The sequence below is a fragment of the Athene cunicularia genome, assembly GCF_003259725.1.
Source record: "Athene cunicularia isolate RWA chromosome 21 unlocalized genomic scaffold, athCun1 chr21_part1, whole genome shotgun sequence".
NCBI classification, from domain to species: Eukaryota; Metazoa; Chordata; class Aves; order Strigiformes; family Strigidae; genus Athene; species Athene cunicularia.
The window spans coordinates 7,568,149-7,581,435 of record NW_020799127.1 but is presented as its reverse complement, the minus strand read 5'-3'; the positions used below and the strand labels follow the sequence as shown (position 1 = coordinate 7,581,435).

The 13,287-nt window shown below is 44.1% G+C and overlaps 1 protein-coding gene across 1 annotated transcript in view; it reads left to right on the top strand.

Moving 5' to 3' along the window:
* Positions 1-475: 475 nt before the first annotated feature.
* The window catches only part of TTC34 (tetratricopeptide repeat domain 34), an 18,123-nt gene continuing 5,311 nt past the window's right edge, over positions 476-13,287 (top strand). The window contains exons 1-6 of the mRNA XM_026862770.1: positions 476-2,054; positions 3,579-3,802; positions 5,994-6,186; positions 9,776-9,942; positions 10,806-11,077; positions 11,336-11,546. Of these exons, the coding sequence (XP_026718571.1) occupies positions 476-2,054; positions 3,579-3,802; positions 5,994-6,186; positions 9,776-9,942; positions 10,806-11,077; positions 11,336-11,546 (2,646 nt within the window). The remainder of the gene's footprint in view (positions 2,055-3,578; positions 3,803-5,993; positions 6,187-9,775; positions 9,943-10,805; positions 11,078-11,335; positions 11,547-13,287) is intronic.

The window sequence follows — 13,287 nt, the reverse complement described above, 5'->3', positions numbered from 1 at the left end:
CTGTCATTTGTGCTGCTTCTATTCCATCATACTAAAATCTCCAAGGATTCCTCCTAAATAAATTGGATCCTAATCCAGCTCAGATTCTGAGATGATGGTCACATCATTGGAAGGCTGACTCCATTTGTTGCACATTAATGATGTCTTTGGAGAAAGGTGTGGTGGTGGATACATGGGGAGATACAAAGACATTCTCTTTTGCAATAGCCTCATCTTCCTTTTGCTGCTTTCCGGGCTGCGGACTAGGAACCTTAGGAAGCATTTCTTCTCGTGGCTTTGCTCCGCAGTCAGCCTCTCAGGAACAGATCCCTGGATTTTTTCCTGCACCTGGGCTTGCTTTATGTCTGTCACTTGAAAAGCTGCCCCCCAAGCAAAAAAAAAAAATCGTGCTCCACAGCCACTCTTATTGCTGATTTTCTGTTTTACAGGCACTAGCCACGTTACATGGGGGATTCTGAAGACAGAAGCACAGAAAATGTCACCTCAGGAGCTTGCTGCACTGCTCTGCAAAGAAGGGGACCACCATCTCGCCCAGCAGGAGGTACCGATAGCCACTGCCTTCTACATGGCTGCCTTCTGCTGCAGTGCCTTCACAGCAGTACAGAAAGTGAACTCCTTCGACAAAGAGCTCAGGGAGAAAGTGGTAGCCGCTCTGGAGATGTGGTGCAGAGGCAAGAGTCAGATTCCCAAGATCCAGAGCAAGAACTTGGCCGTTGTCTCCCTCAGTGTGGGAATAGCTGCCATCTTTCTCTCCACCCTAAGTCCCGACAATGTGGTGTCCTCACTATATCAACTGGAGACCCTGCTCAGGCGAGGATGCTCAGAGGAGGTGGTGAGTAAATGCAATACCCTGCTCAAGGCTAACACAAAGTATTCAGTGGAACTGCTGCTGCTGAGGGCGTTGGCATGGGTGCTGTCAGGGACTCAAGTTAGGAAGGGAGTTGCGGACTATGTCCAAGCCTTTGTGATGCATCGGGCTGAGGCAGTGGCCTATGTGTGTGCAAGGCAAAGGGAACACCTGCCACGGGTCATCCAGGCCTTCTCGAATTATCTTTCAACATACCAGAAAGAAAGTCCAGACTGCAGCTCCTTGGACCAGTGGCTGGGCAACTGCTATGAGTTCCTGTCTGCAGTGGCACCGGATGATATCTGGGTTTGCAGAGTGCAAGCAGATTACCTTTTTAAGAAAAGCAAATTTGAGGAGTGTGTTGCAGTTTGTAGCAAGGCCCTCGAGGGCTTCTCAGCAGATAATAATGTCAGAGATGAGGAAGCTTTGGGTCTGCTCTTGGAACGGGCCGCTGCGTATTTTTTCTTGGGTGGACGGATGCAGGAAATGATGCAGGATTTAGCAGAAGCCTTCGCAGCAACCCCTGCCCAGGCAATGAAACACTTTGAAGAGCTTTTCTCACCACATGACACTGAGAGGATAGAAGAACAGGCTAGAACTGTCCTGGAGGTGAAGTTTGCAGCATACAGGGAGGCTGTACGTACTCGGGCTGATCTCAGAGGCAATCAAGGTGCTGAACTGCTCCCTTCTGTCATCCAGACAGTCCAGCTCCTCCTTCAGATCTCCCCAGGGTCCAAACGTGAGCTCAGTGTCCGGCTAGCAGACTGCCACCTCCTGCACGGGCACATCAGAACTGCCCGGGATATCTGTGACCACCTCTTGGCAGCAGAGCAGAAAACTTACTACAATACTCTCTTAGCCTTGCGAGGATTCTGCTTCCTCCACGCTCACGACCATCAGCAAGCCCTGCAGGACTTTCAAAAGGTCATTGAGCATGATTCCCCACATCCTAACAGCTGTATTAAAGCCTTATGTGGGCGTGGACTTATCCGGATTTCTGGTGGCAGCCATTACTTGACAGCCCTGGATTATATCACAGCTTGCCAGTTAAAGCTGGAAGAAACCATCTTCACTATCAAGTCCTATGTGCCGTGGAACCAGCGAGGACTACTGCTGAAAGTTCTCCAAGAAGAAGGACAGAACATGCTCCAGAAGAAGAGGTACCCAGGAGGCAGTTCAGCCCGTGGGCAGAAAAAGGAACAGGGCTGTGCACATTCCTAACAAAATGAGAGTGGCTTGAGTAGTAGAGGGAGTACTTGCTACAGAGAACTGAGACTAGGATAGAGACCCTTAGAACTTCCTAACTAACATAACAGGTCTAAATAAAACTGCGTGGGTGTGGTGATGCCACCAAAATACTGGTTTGCTGGTATGTCAGTGCAGTAGGACCCACGTAGCCAAATCAGCTCAATCTTTCTGTGGATGTTAATCCATGATATACCAATTGGCCTAAGCTAGGAGCACACAAACTGCTAGAGGGAATATGACAGATTCCTCCTCTAAGGGAGTAGTTCTACCTATAATAAGACAGATTGGTTGGTGCTAGCTGGCTCCTTTCCCTCTTGGCTCTGAACTGAAGGATTTGGTGGGCCCCTACAAAGTGTCCTTCCAAGACAGAGCTGAGGTGCTGTTGTGCACGTGCTTGGTGCTGGCAATCCAAATTCTTTGTTCAGTGCTAACTGCATTAAAGTCATATTTAAGGCTGGGAGATCTGGGATAGGAACACCAAATGATTCCAGTTAAATCCATTAAAACTCGAGTTTGAAGGTAGAACAGGGTGTAACAGAGGGACTCTGAGGCTTTAGTACTTAAAATCATCTTTCTAAAGCTCAGAAAAGGTTGCTCATCAAAGTAGTATCTATATTGTTTTAGTTCTTCCAACAGAAAACAAGCTACTACTATTTAAATATAAAAGTTGCAGTGCTTCAAAATTTTGTCTGATACCACCCCAGGAAAAGTCTTCCATTTGCTCCAAAACTGAATTTTAAATGTTGCATCCTCAGTTTTTTTCTCACGTGAAATACTAATATTTCAGGAGAAAACTTGAAATAGCATGTAAAAGTTATCTCAGGTGGCTGCTCTTTACAACTGTTACCACATTTATTTAGTGTCTTAATGATTTTAATACTATTACGGCCTTTTTCTGCAGTTGCATGATGCACAGTTCACACCCAGGTCTGGGGGCCTGCACTCCAGTGGTATAACTGAAGGACAGAAAATGTGCTAACTCGGTTCAGTGGTGCACTGGCACATCAGGGCACAGGCACAAGCCCTCTCAGACACAGGTCACTGCTTCTGGAACAAGCACCTACCTATTAACACAGTTCTTCCATGCAGATTTTAACACACAGCTCTTCATTAGAAATAGCGACTTGCTTTTTTTGTTTGGGTTTGTTGTTTTTTTTTTTTAAACTATCACTGTTACTTTTTCCTTTTCCCAGTGTGGTATCAGTTGCAACCACAGGTATGAATCATTATTTGTTAACCTTTCTTTAGAGACACAACTGCTTAAGAACATGTTTTTATAAAGAGGGATTATGATTATGGAATTAAGTGGCAGAGATACCTGTGGTGCTGCATATGGTAAAATGTACCATCCATTTTGATACTGGACTAATAATCTGCTGCTTAGCTTCTAGGTGAGACAAAGAGGCTCAGTTACTCTCATTTGCATTTTTTCCTTGAAGGTGGTCTTTCCCTTTTTCTTTTTTTTTTTTTCTTTCCTCCAGAGATGCCCCTGGGGTTTGCCAGCTGGCTTCTCTCTTGGTGGAGCTGGACGCTTCTGACGAAGCATCGCGGATCCTTTGTGCTGATGCCCTGTACCAGATGGGTTGTGTAGAAGAAGCTCACAAGCTCCTCTTACTGGCACTCTCCAGAAATCCACAGAGGTCTTCTGTCCTGGCTAGACTCGCCCTTCTGCAACTGAAGAAAGGGTTCATGTATGATGGCAACCAGGTAAGGAGCACCTGGCAAGCAGAGAGGGAGAGAGTGGTCAGCAGTGGTGGGGTGAAGAGGGTTAACAGCCCTTTTGGCTGATACAGAACTCCAGAGGGACCACTTTGAGACACAGGCTTGCTGGAGGGTGTTCCAAGGGCTTTCTGTTTCCCAGCACAGTGCTCTGCTTGTCTCCGCTCCCTGGTGTTACATGACAACTGTGAGACTCTGGGGACAAGCTGCGCTGTGAGGCCACCTCATCGCGTGGGGCAAGTTGGAACCCAGCCCGTCACACAACCTGGCATGGGTTTTCCAGGGGGGTTGCACCTACCCCAACCTGCGCTGCAAGGCATTTCTCAGGAGCGTTGGTAAACTGGGAAGATGTCTCTGAAAAAGACAGGAAATTCTAAGAAAACTTGGTGACTTTCATAAAAAATTAACCTCCCTGTTTGCTAGGTAATTTTTAAATTCAAACAGCTTTGCAAATTTCTGTGGTTCAGGGCAGTGCAAAGTTTCATCTTCAGGGCCACTTCCTTCCAAATAGCTGCATTTGACCCGACTTGATACTGCTTTTCCCAAACTGCAATGAAATCACAAATTACATCATCATGCTCGGTGGTTCATATGTGTTTCCACTTTAAAACTAAACAGTCTGCTGTTAGAAGCTCCATGAACAGCAAGGACTGTTGACACAGTGAAGCACGGAGCTCACATGAGGTGTAGGTAGTTCAACCTCTAGCAGAACTTTTAAGATTTAAACACAGGCCTCGTACGTAGTAGAGGCCACACAGGACTCCTGCCTAAATACAGCCCATTCATCATATGCTATTTAATGGCACTTTTCATTAGGGACACTGACTAGGAAGAGCATCACTGAGCATTCTGGCCCTGGTGACATTATTGATGGCATTGATAATTTTCCCCTAGAGAAAAGAAGGCTTAGAACTACCTAACTGATTATCCTAATGAAGCGTTGTAGGGAGGCTGAGGAAAGAAACAAAACCCGAAGCTCAAATATCAGTCTGCAGTTTTCTTTCTTTAGGGGATAATGATTTGTGCTTGAAACCATGAAAGAGATTCCAGTGTGTTGGTTCTACCAAGCATTCCCAAGCTGAATTACCAGGTTCTGCCATCAGAGGGAACTATTGCATTTTTTAAATCCCATATAAACACTGCTAGTCCTAAAGAGAAAGATTTTGTTGTCACCACTTCACTACTCCCTATGAAAAACAAAAGTTTTGTATAATTTACTGCCTTTGGGAAGGTTATTAATGAATGTCATGACTTTATTAGAGCCCATCTTGTTGCCTTTGGAAGCTGGATTCCTATCTGCCGCTTCTGCTACAAGTTCTAGATGGAATGTATGTGTCACCAAAAATTTCTCTTCAAGATGTTTTTGTCCCACCTGCCTGTCAGCACCCAGACACTTGCATCTATTAATAAAAACAGAGAACGTAATAAGTTTAATGGATGTGTCTGGTGCATCAAGATAACTTTGTTCTTGTCCTGACTTCTCTGGCTCAGATTTGAATATTGTATACCTGCTAAGCACGTTTGCTTCACTGGAGGAAATAGTTTTGGAGTCTTTTCCTTGGGAAATGTAGTAGAAAAGTGTTGGGTGACTCTCACTGTAGTGAACGGAGGCAAAGATGCTGTATGCCAGGCAAGATTCTTTTCCAGGAGGACAGTAGTTTGTGGCTTTGAATTCGTACTTTTCCCAAATTCCCAATAACAGTACTGGAAGGAAGGCACAGCACTTCACTGATATTCCATTGATAGCCTGATTCCAATTTTAAAGCCAAAAGGGGTCACTGGAATCCTGTTCCTCAGAAACTGTCTCGCTTTGGGGCAATCATCCTGCGGTTCAGCTGTGTTGACAAAAACAGTTGACCGCCCATCTGGAACAGATGCTGCCCAAAATAAGCAAGGCAGCATTATGTATTTCCCCAGAATGATTTCCACAGCTGCTGCCGAGGTGAGAAAAGATAAGAATGGATGTTTTCTCCAACGTGCATTTACATTAGGGCTGGCTGAGGAGTTAAGCAAAGGAGATTCACAGCCCTTGGCTGGACTGTGACTGGCTGCAGCCCCGGGGAAATGGGGGGAAGCACTGCGTAAGAGCAGTCTTGCCTCACCAGACAGTAACATTTCCAGCTTTAGCATGGCTTTTCATGCCAATCTTTCTCTTCTGCCTTTCTCTCACATTGTTAAGCTGCTGAAGAAAGTGATCAGAATTGGAGATACCTCCTGCCTCCTGCCAATCATGGACGTTTTCAAGGATGAAGACCGGAAGCTGATGCAAATTCACTGCCATTTCAGGGCGCTGTCCATCTTGAAGAACAAACAGGAGGATGCTGACATCAAAGAGGCCATTGCCTACCTTTCCTTTGCCATCATTGCTTCAGGTAGGGTTACCGAGATGCCGAGAGGAGATTTACTTCTATGGGAGGTCAGAGCAGTGGGTAGGCAAATGTGTCCAACCAGTTCCCATCTGTCATTCCCCCAATGAGAAGATTAAAACAGTAGGCTTATGAAGGCAAGTGAAGAGCAGGATGAAATTTGATTAAAGTAGCAACTCCTCTGGACCATGAAATAGTGCAATTAAACAGTGAGTGCAGTTCTTGCTGTCCCACAAGTAGTTTGTGAACTTGAAATGGGTTGTAAGGGTTCAGTTCAGTTCTACAGGGACATCAGCCCCTTTTCTTCACCTGTCCAGAAAGCCTAGCACGTGTTTTTGTTCTGCTGTTCAGCATGTGAAATCCTCCTGGAACACTGCTAAGCATTATTTTAATTTGTATTGTTCACCTACTAAAAGTTAAGTTCAGGCCTAAACCATCCTTACTGGGTCATGTCAACACAAAGAACCTACAGTTCCTTCATAACTTGAAAAAGATCCTTAACATCCTGAACCCATCTATTTCCAGCTGTTGGCTTGGAACTTCTGATCTAAGCATTTCCCTGGTTTTCCAGTGAACGTGTGGTTCCAGTGCAGAAGAGTGACTGCACCCACTTACACGCATCATTATCCTAGTTTTTCCCGAGGAGAGAGATCAGGCTGACATGGAAATGCTTCTGGCATGTTCCAAGTAAAACCATGTTTGTATGGAAATCTGCCTTTCACTCTGAGCAAATGTTATGACAGCAGCATTGAGAAAAAGAGAGATTGGTTTATGGAAGTGGAAAAAAAAACCCTGTTAATTGCTTTGAGATGGTTCCATTTCACAGCCCATGCATTCCAGCTTATCAGCTCCCCACCTGCTAGAACAGATGCTTGTTAAGAAATAGATATTGTCTTTATAGGAGCCAATTGGTAAAGCTCCAGCGCGATAATAACCTTTGGTACAGAAGTTTTGGAGCATATCAGGAGGGAGAAGAAGCCTCATTACTGTAGAGGAATTGCTAGGAGCCTGTCTGCTGGCTCATCTCGGCAGGCAGCTGTGCAAGATACTGCATTTGCTGACCTCCCTACGAAAAAATATTTACAGTGGCACTGATGATTTATCATCCAGTATTGGGATGTCACATTTATGGATTGCAACCCTGGGCATATTAACATCCTTATCAAAATTGAAAGGAAGGGGCATGTCGATGGCAGAAAGATATATGCTCTGCAACCAGTGAATGAACAGAGCCTGGTTTTCACTGTCAACTACCTGTGTTTATTTGGGCAGCACTTATGTGAAACCAGAGAAAAAAGAATCTTTAGTATCACAAATCCCCATGCGTATTAAGTGTGGCAATAAATTAGTCAATCCCGTCTGGATTTTATCCAAAACGTGTACCTTCTGTCTCACTTTATTAAAACAGGCAAATGGCCCTGTGCCTCCATCCTCCTGTATCTTCCTTTTAGAGCTTGCTTCTGTCATTTGTGCTGCTTCTATTCCATCATACTAAAATCTCCAAGGATTCCTCCTAAATAAATTGGATCCTAATCCAGCTCAGATTCTGAGATGATGGTCACATCATTGGAAGGCTGACTCCATTTGTTGCACATTAATGATGTCTTTGGAGAAAGGTGTGGTGGTGGATACATGGGGAGATACAAAGACATTCTCTTTTGCAATAGCCTCATCTTCCTTTTGCTGCTTTCCAGAACAGCATCACAACGCTGCCTTTTGCAGGACCTCATGAAAATGCATGAAATGGAAGACCTTAGGGCAGAATAACAAAGGGCAAAGCTTCCCAGATCTCCTCCAAAGTTGATAGAATTAGTTTCATGACAACTGGCAAACATGGAATTTCTTTCTGCTGTCAGCTGCCTGAGTCAAGGTATCCCAGAGAAGGTCGAAAAAAATCCTTGCCTGCGTGGGAAGTTTGGGTGCTTAATAATTCCAGGCCACTCCTTTTGCTTCCTTTGGCTGTTTCTGAGGAGACCCACTCTTGCTGAGACCTTGAGGCAATCAGAAAAGCAGTCATGGATATTTGAGGAGAGACAGTGTTGATTGACATGTGTATTTGTTTTTATGAGAAACCAGGAAGCTTTTGAGCTAGCTGAGCAATGTGATTTTATGATTTTCATTCTGTTACCTTTTCCACTCATTCAATTATTTATTAAAATGTTCTTTTGGCATGTTTAACTAGACTGAAGACTCTTTGAAGTGGGGCCTGTGTTTTTGGTGTGCCTGGCAGAGTGTTCCTGGTGTTCCTGTTCCTGTCTGGAAAGTTAAGAGTTGAGTCACAGTAGGACAGTTACAGTTATAAATCAAATTGCAGCCATACAACTACTCTCAGCCAAGTGTCCTTCCTTTCTGTAGATCACTGTTAGAATTATTCTTTTTCTTTCTGTAAATATAAATATATATATGCTATTTCCAGAACTGGGTTTTCTGTTTATAACATGCAGAATCTTTCTTTTTTGAAAAATTCATCTTAGTAGCAAAAGATATGCGCTGAAAGGCGGGGGGGTTTGGCACATACTGCAGCCCAGACCTTTTTATTGGTCCAGGCTTGCCTGTTCCTTGGTGGCCTCCAGACAAGTATGAAGATACCCTGGTTTCTGCTGTCAGCCACCCCCAAGTGAGAACTGTGGCCAGCTCTGTGTCAGAGGAGGGTTCACGGCCACGCTGGCGGGCAGCTCTGCTGGCTGGGTGGGAAAGCTTTTAGGCTGATACTGGTGTTAGGCTAGCCTAACATCCAAACCCCTTTGTGTCTCGTTAATGTTTCTGTGGCTTGTGTCAAACATACTGAAATCATCCCAACCAGCCGTGAAAGATGTGTTTCCCAAGTTAGGTGATGACATACAAAGAAACACAGTGCTTTTTCAGAGGTTAGATGGGACTTTTGAATAAAGCTAAACACTGAACTCCAGTCCTGAGCAGCAACACCGAGCTCACCGTGTCCCTGCAGAATGATGTTGACCCGTACACCACAGGCCCTGGACTGTCAGAGTAGCCTTGTCTTTGCACCGCACACCAGCAAACACTTTCAAGAATTCACCAATGAAAATTCATTCTTTGACAGAATTCCGCTAGCCTCAGCAGGACACTCAGCTGATTCAGCAGGGTGCTTTGGAAAGCAACCCCAGCACAGAGTCTTTTCTCCTGCTCAACTCAGAACTGATCATACGTGGTAGGAATTCCACTGGCAATTAAAATAAAGGAAGCTACCACTTAAGTACCATTGCTGTACTTCATCAAGTATGCTCGGACAAAGTGGAATTTTTCTATAGCTTCCCATGGGTATCCTTGGGTAGCCTCTCCTGCACCCTCCTTATTCTTCTCCCAGTCCCACTGTGGACTGCAGTTCCTTACCACACCATTTGCCTCCATCCAGCACACCCCTCTTACTCCACCCTTGCCACAGCTCTGAAGAAAGTGGTACCTAGTTTTCATTCCCACAGTAACACAACATTTTCACTTAGCCACTTCGATGGGGCTTAGTGGTCTGCACCCTGCTCTTTTTTTTTTGTTTTGTTTTGGTTTTTTACCACACTGTGTCTTAGAGCAGTAGACTTGAGACCTTTCAAGTAAGCATGGCTGCATTTCTCTCCTCCAGGTGGTTATGCTGAAGAGTGCCTTCTCATCAGGGCTCAGTGTTATGGGCGCCTCGGTCAGAAGAAAACTGCTATTTTTGATTTTAATGCCATCCTAAAGGAGGACCCTAGGAACGTGCAAGCTCTGAGTGGACGAGGACTCATTCACCTTGCTCTGAAGCAGGAGAAGGTATCATCACTATATTGATTTGCTAGTGATTTTTCTGACTGTATTAAGCAGTACTAGTATAAGGTACCACAGGCTTTGTCATGGACTCACTGAAATCAAGAGTTCCTCACAGAATTTGGGCAGTGAAAGGCTCTTGTTTTGGCCCTGTGTATAAGTAGTCCACTTGACATTACTGATTTGCTTTCCCAAGTTTGGAGAGGGGAAAACTAAACCTAGATCTTACTCACTGTCACTGCCATGCACTGGTTTGCAATGTTGCAATCTGCCCTATCTCACATTTTCATGACATGATGTTTTGTTAGACAAAATGTAGCAACAAGAGGAAAAAGAACAGTTTCAAGGTTTAGTGACTTGCTCTCCATCATCTGTGCAAAGCTCACGTCTGCAATTAGCATTACAGTGGACTTTGGAGGTTGCAGTGTATCACTGCCTGGAACTCATATCAGATGTTAACATGGTTTATCTGTTTCTAATATAGTCAGTAGCCTCAACCTTACCTGCATATCACACCAGTCCTACAGTGAATCTGAACTGGTGCAGCTCCAGTTGGGTGTGTGGATTTGTGCTTGATATCCTGGCTGAGCCAAATCCTGCCTGTGCTTACACATTCACAGGATCTCTTTCTTATTGCTGTAAGAATTGTTTCTGGTGGTAATCTGAGGAGTTCAAAACACTTTGCAAATAGTCATTCAAACCCATCTATATGCTCTTGTATCAGCTTTAAAAATGGAAAAGAAGCAGCACAAGGACAGGGAAGGGCAAAGGGCTTCCAAAGCTGTGCGACGACAGCAGAGAACTGAAGGAACAAATTATCAATATATGGTTATTGCTATAAATTCATTTTTGGTCTTGTTTTTACTCAGGAGGCAGTGCAAGATTTGATCTCGGCGCTGAAGGTGGAGGCAGGAGTAGTGATCCCAGCAATCCTGTCTTTAAATCGTGAAGCCCAGGGCTTGGTCACTCAGTGGCTCCTTCAGCACGGCAGGACTGCGTTAACTGAGCTCCTTGCTGCTAAAGACCTTTCAAAAGAAGAAACCCTCGGGGATCTTCTCGTGATTGCAAAAGCACTAGTTAAAATTTGCAAGGATGCACAATATCACATCTTCTACACAGATGTTTTGATTGCAAATGGTAAGTTCCCGTTTTTTACACAGCTGATCAGACTAAGTGAATGAGCAGTAACTTAAAAGAAAGTGAATGTTAAATGGCAAGTGTATTGTTGTGCAGTACTTTTCAAGAGAAGTTTGCAAATGTTTTGGGAAAGGGCATGAAGTAATTAATACCCTTAGATGTGGACAGGCTCCCTAAACCCTTCTTTAGTAAGTTTTCTTGATGCCTCTTTCTCCACATGGAATGGGTTATATAGCTTGTCCTGGTGTTAACCAACAGGCAGGTATGAAGAGGCCCTTGACCACCTTCAGGAAGCATTTGGCCACTCACTTGCTGATGACTTTGCTAGTGCAAGACTGGCTGTGCTGCAGCTGAAGAGGAGGAACGTGCCAGCAGCAGCGCGCTCATTCAGCGTCCTAGCCAAGAGAGATGAAAGGGAGTTGGGGTTTCTCCTGAACTTCGTAGACACTAAGCAACAGCAGCATCTCTCTCAGGTACAGCCCATTTTTGATGCCACATCTGTGGATTCAGTGGGGAAAGAAATGGGAAGCAAAATTAGGCTGCAGACTTTTTCCTGCCTTGCCTTGAACAGAAGTGTGTGGGAAGACCAGTTATCAGATGAACAAGGAACAAATTGGCTTCTTCCTCCAGCCTTCAGCCAGATTAGGGAGCTGAATCCAAACTTCTTTCATTGCAGTGACCTTGCTTCAGTCTCCAGTAATTCATCATTACCACTTCTTATCCCTTGTGGGAATTTCTTGTTGGTCTCCCTAGCGTGAGACCTGTTTAATCCCAACACTAAAATGCAGGGGATGCGAGGGGCAGCAGCTCAAGATTTAACAAGACTGTTGCCAGTGTTGTACTCTGTAAGAGCTACCTGGTGCTCACAGCTGCCTTCTGGGGAAGGGGAATTCATGTTTTGTTCATTTTCTGGATGAAATGAAACTGAATGTTCTGATTCAGTCACATTAAATGCTTCAATCCTTTTTGCTCTTTTGTGTTAACATTTAGAAATTTAAATATATTCACATTTTTATAAAATGACTAGCCTTTGAGGTTGGAAGTAGTTTTCTTAGCTAAAACTGTGACACAAAAATGGCACATTTCTCTAGTCCACCCACGTATGTATTTTTCAGGGTTGGTTTTTTTTTTTTTCAAGTTTCTCCCCCAAAGTACAGCCAGCTCTGAGAAATCATCTCCAATAATAAGACAGGACAAGGTCAGATTGATGGCGAGGAGCTTTAACATTCACTCAAGCATCTGCAATTCTGACTACCCAGAAGCTCCATGTTCTGAGAATCCGTTTGCTTCCTTTTACTGAATTTGTGGATTGTGTGCACCCTGGTGAGAAGCTATATTGTTATGCTTTTGCCCAGGTTATAAAACAAACAACATGCTGATATACTTAATGCATCCTAAGAGGAGCACTTTGTATGTATTTTAGCAAAACAGCAGGAGGATATAAGTAAACAAGTATTAATTTACTGGTCCCTAGATACCCCCGATTACGGAGAAAAGAACCCCTCTCTTCTGAATAATGGGAAAAGTTCAGTCTTATGGGGAAGAGTTTGAAGATTTCAGAGCCAATTTGCCATCTTTCACTGTATAAAGTTGATAAAGGTACAATCAAGAACGTGTCTGCGGAGGCCCTAAGGAGGTGCCTATAAATGAAGATGCGTTTTACAGATGAATTTCCCTTGCTGCCACATCACTCATTCTGTACAGAAGTCTCACAGCTAAATCCATCCGTGCTGCTTTCTGGGAAAACGCAGGAGGGAGTTTCTTGTGCTGTCAATAAATTAAAAAAAAAAAAAAAAAAAGAGCAAAAAACACCCCAACCTAATTTTAAGCTTAAAGTGCACTGATATATCAGGAAGTCAGTCGTGACACAAATTAGTGAAACCTTTAAAATGGAAGAGGCACTTTATTTCTGTCTTTTCTTGGCAGCTGTGGAGCAAGGTCTGGAATAAAAACCCTTACTGGTGACTTATTATGAAAGATTTCTCTGCCACTTGTGAGACTAGGGGTGGCTGGACTGATTTCAAGACTGGAACTCAATACCAGTGTTGGAAGTAAAATAGTAAATTATTTTTTTAAAATCTTGGGCTTTTGTTCAACTAAGTAAACATTTGCATTCAAAACACCTGGAGGCCTTTCCATATCCTCTAATCTTCAAAGATTTAGTGAGTGTGATTACTTTTATTACTGATAAGCCCAGAATCAAGGGTGGGGGTG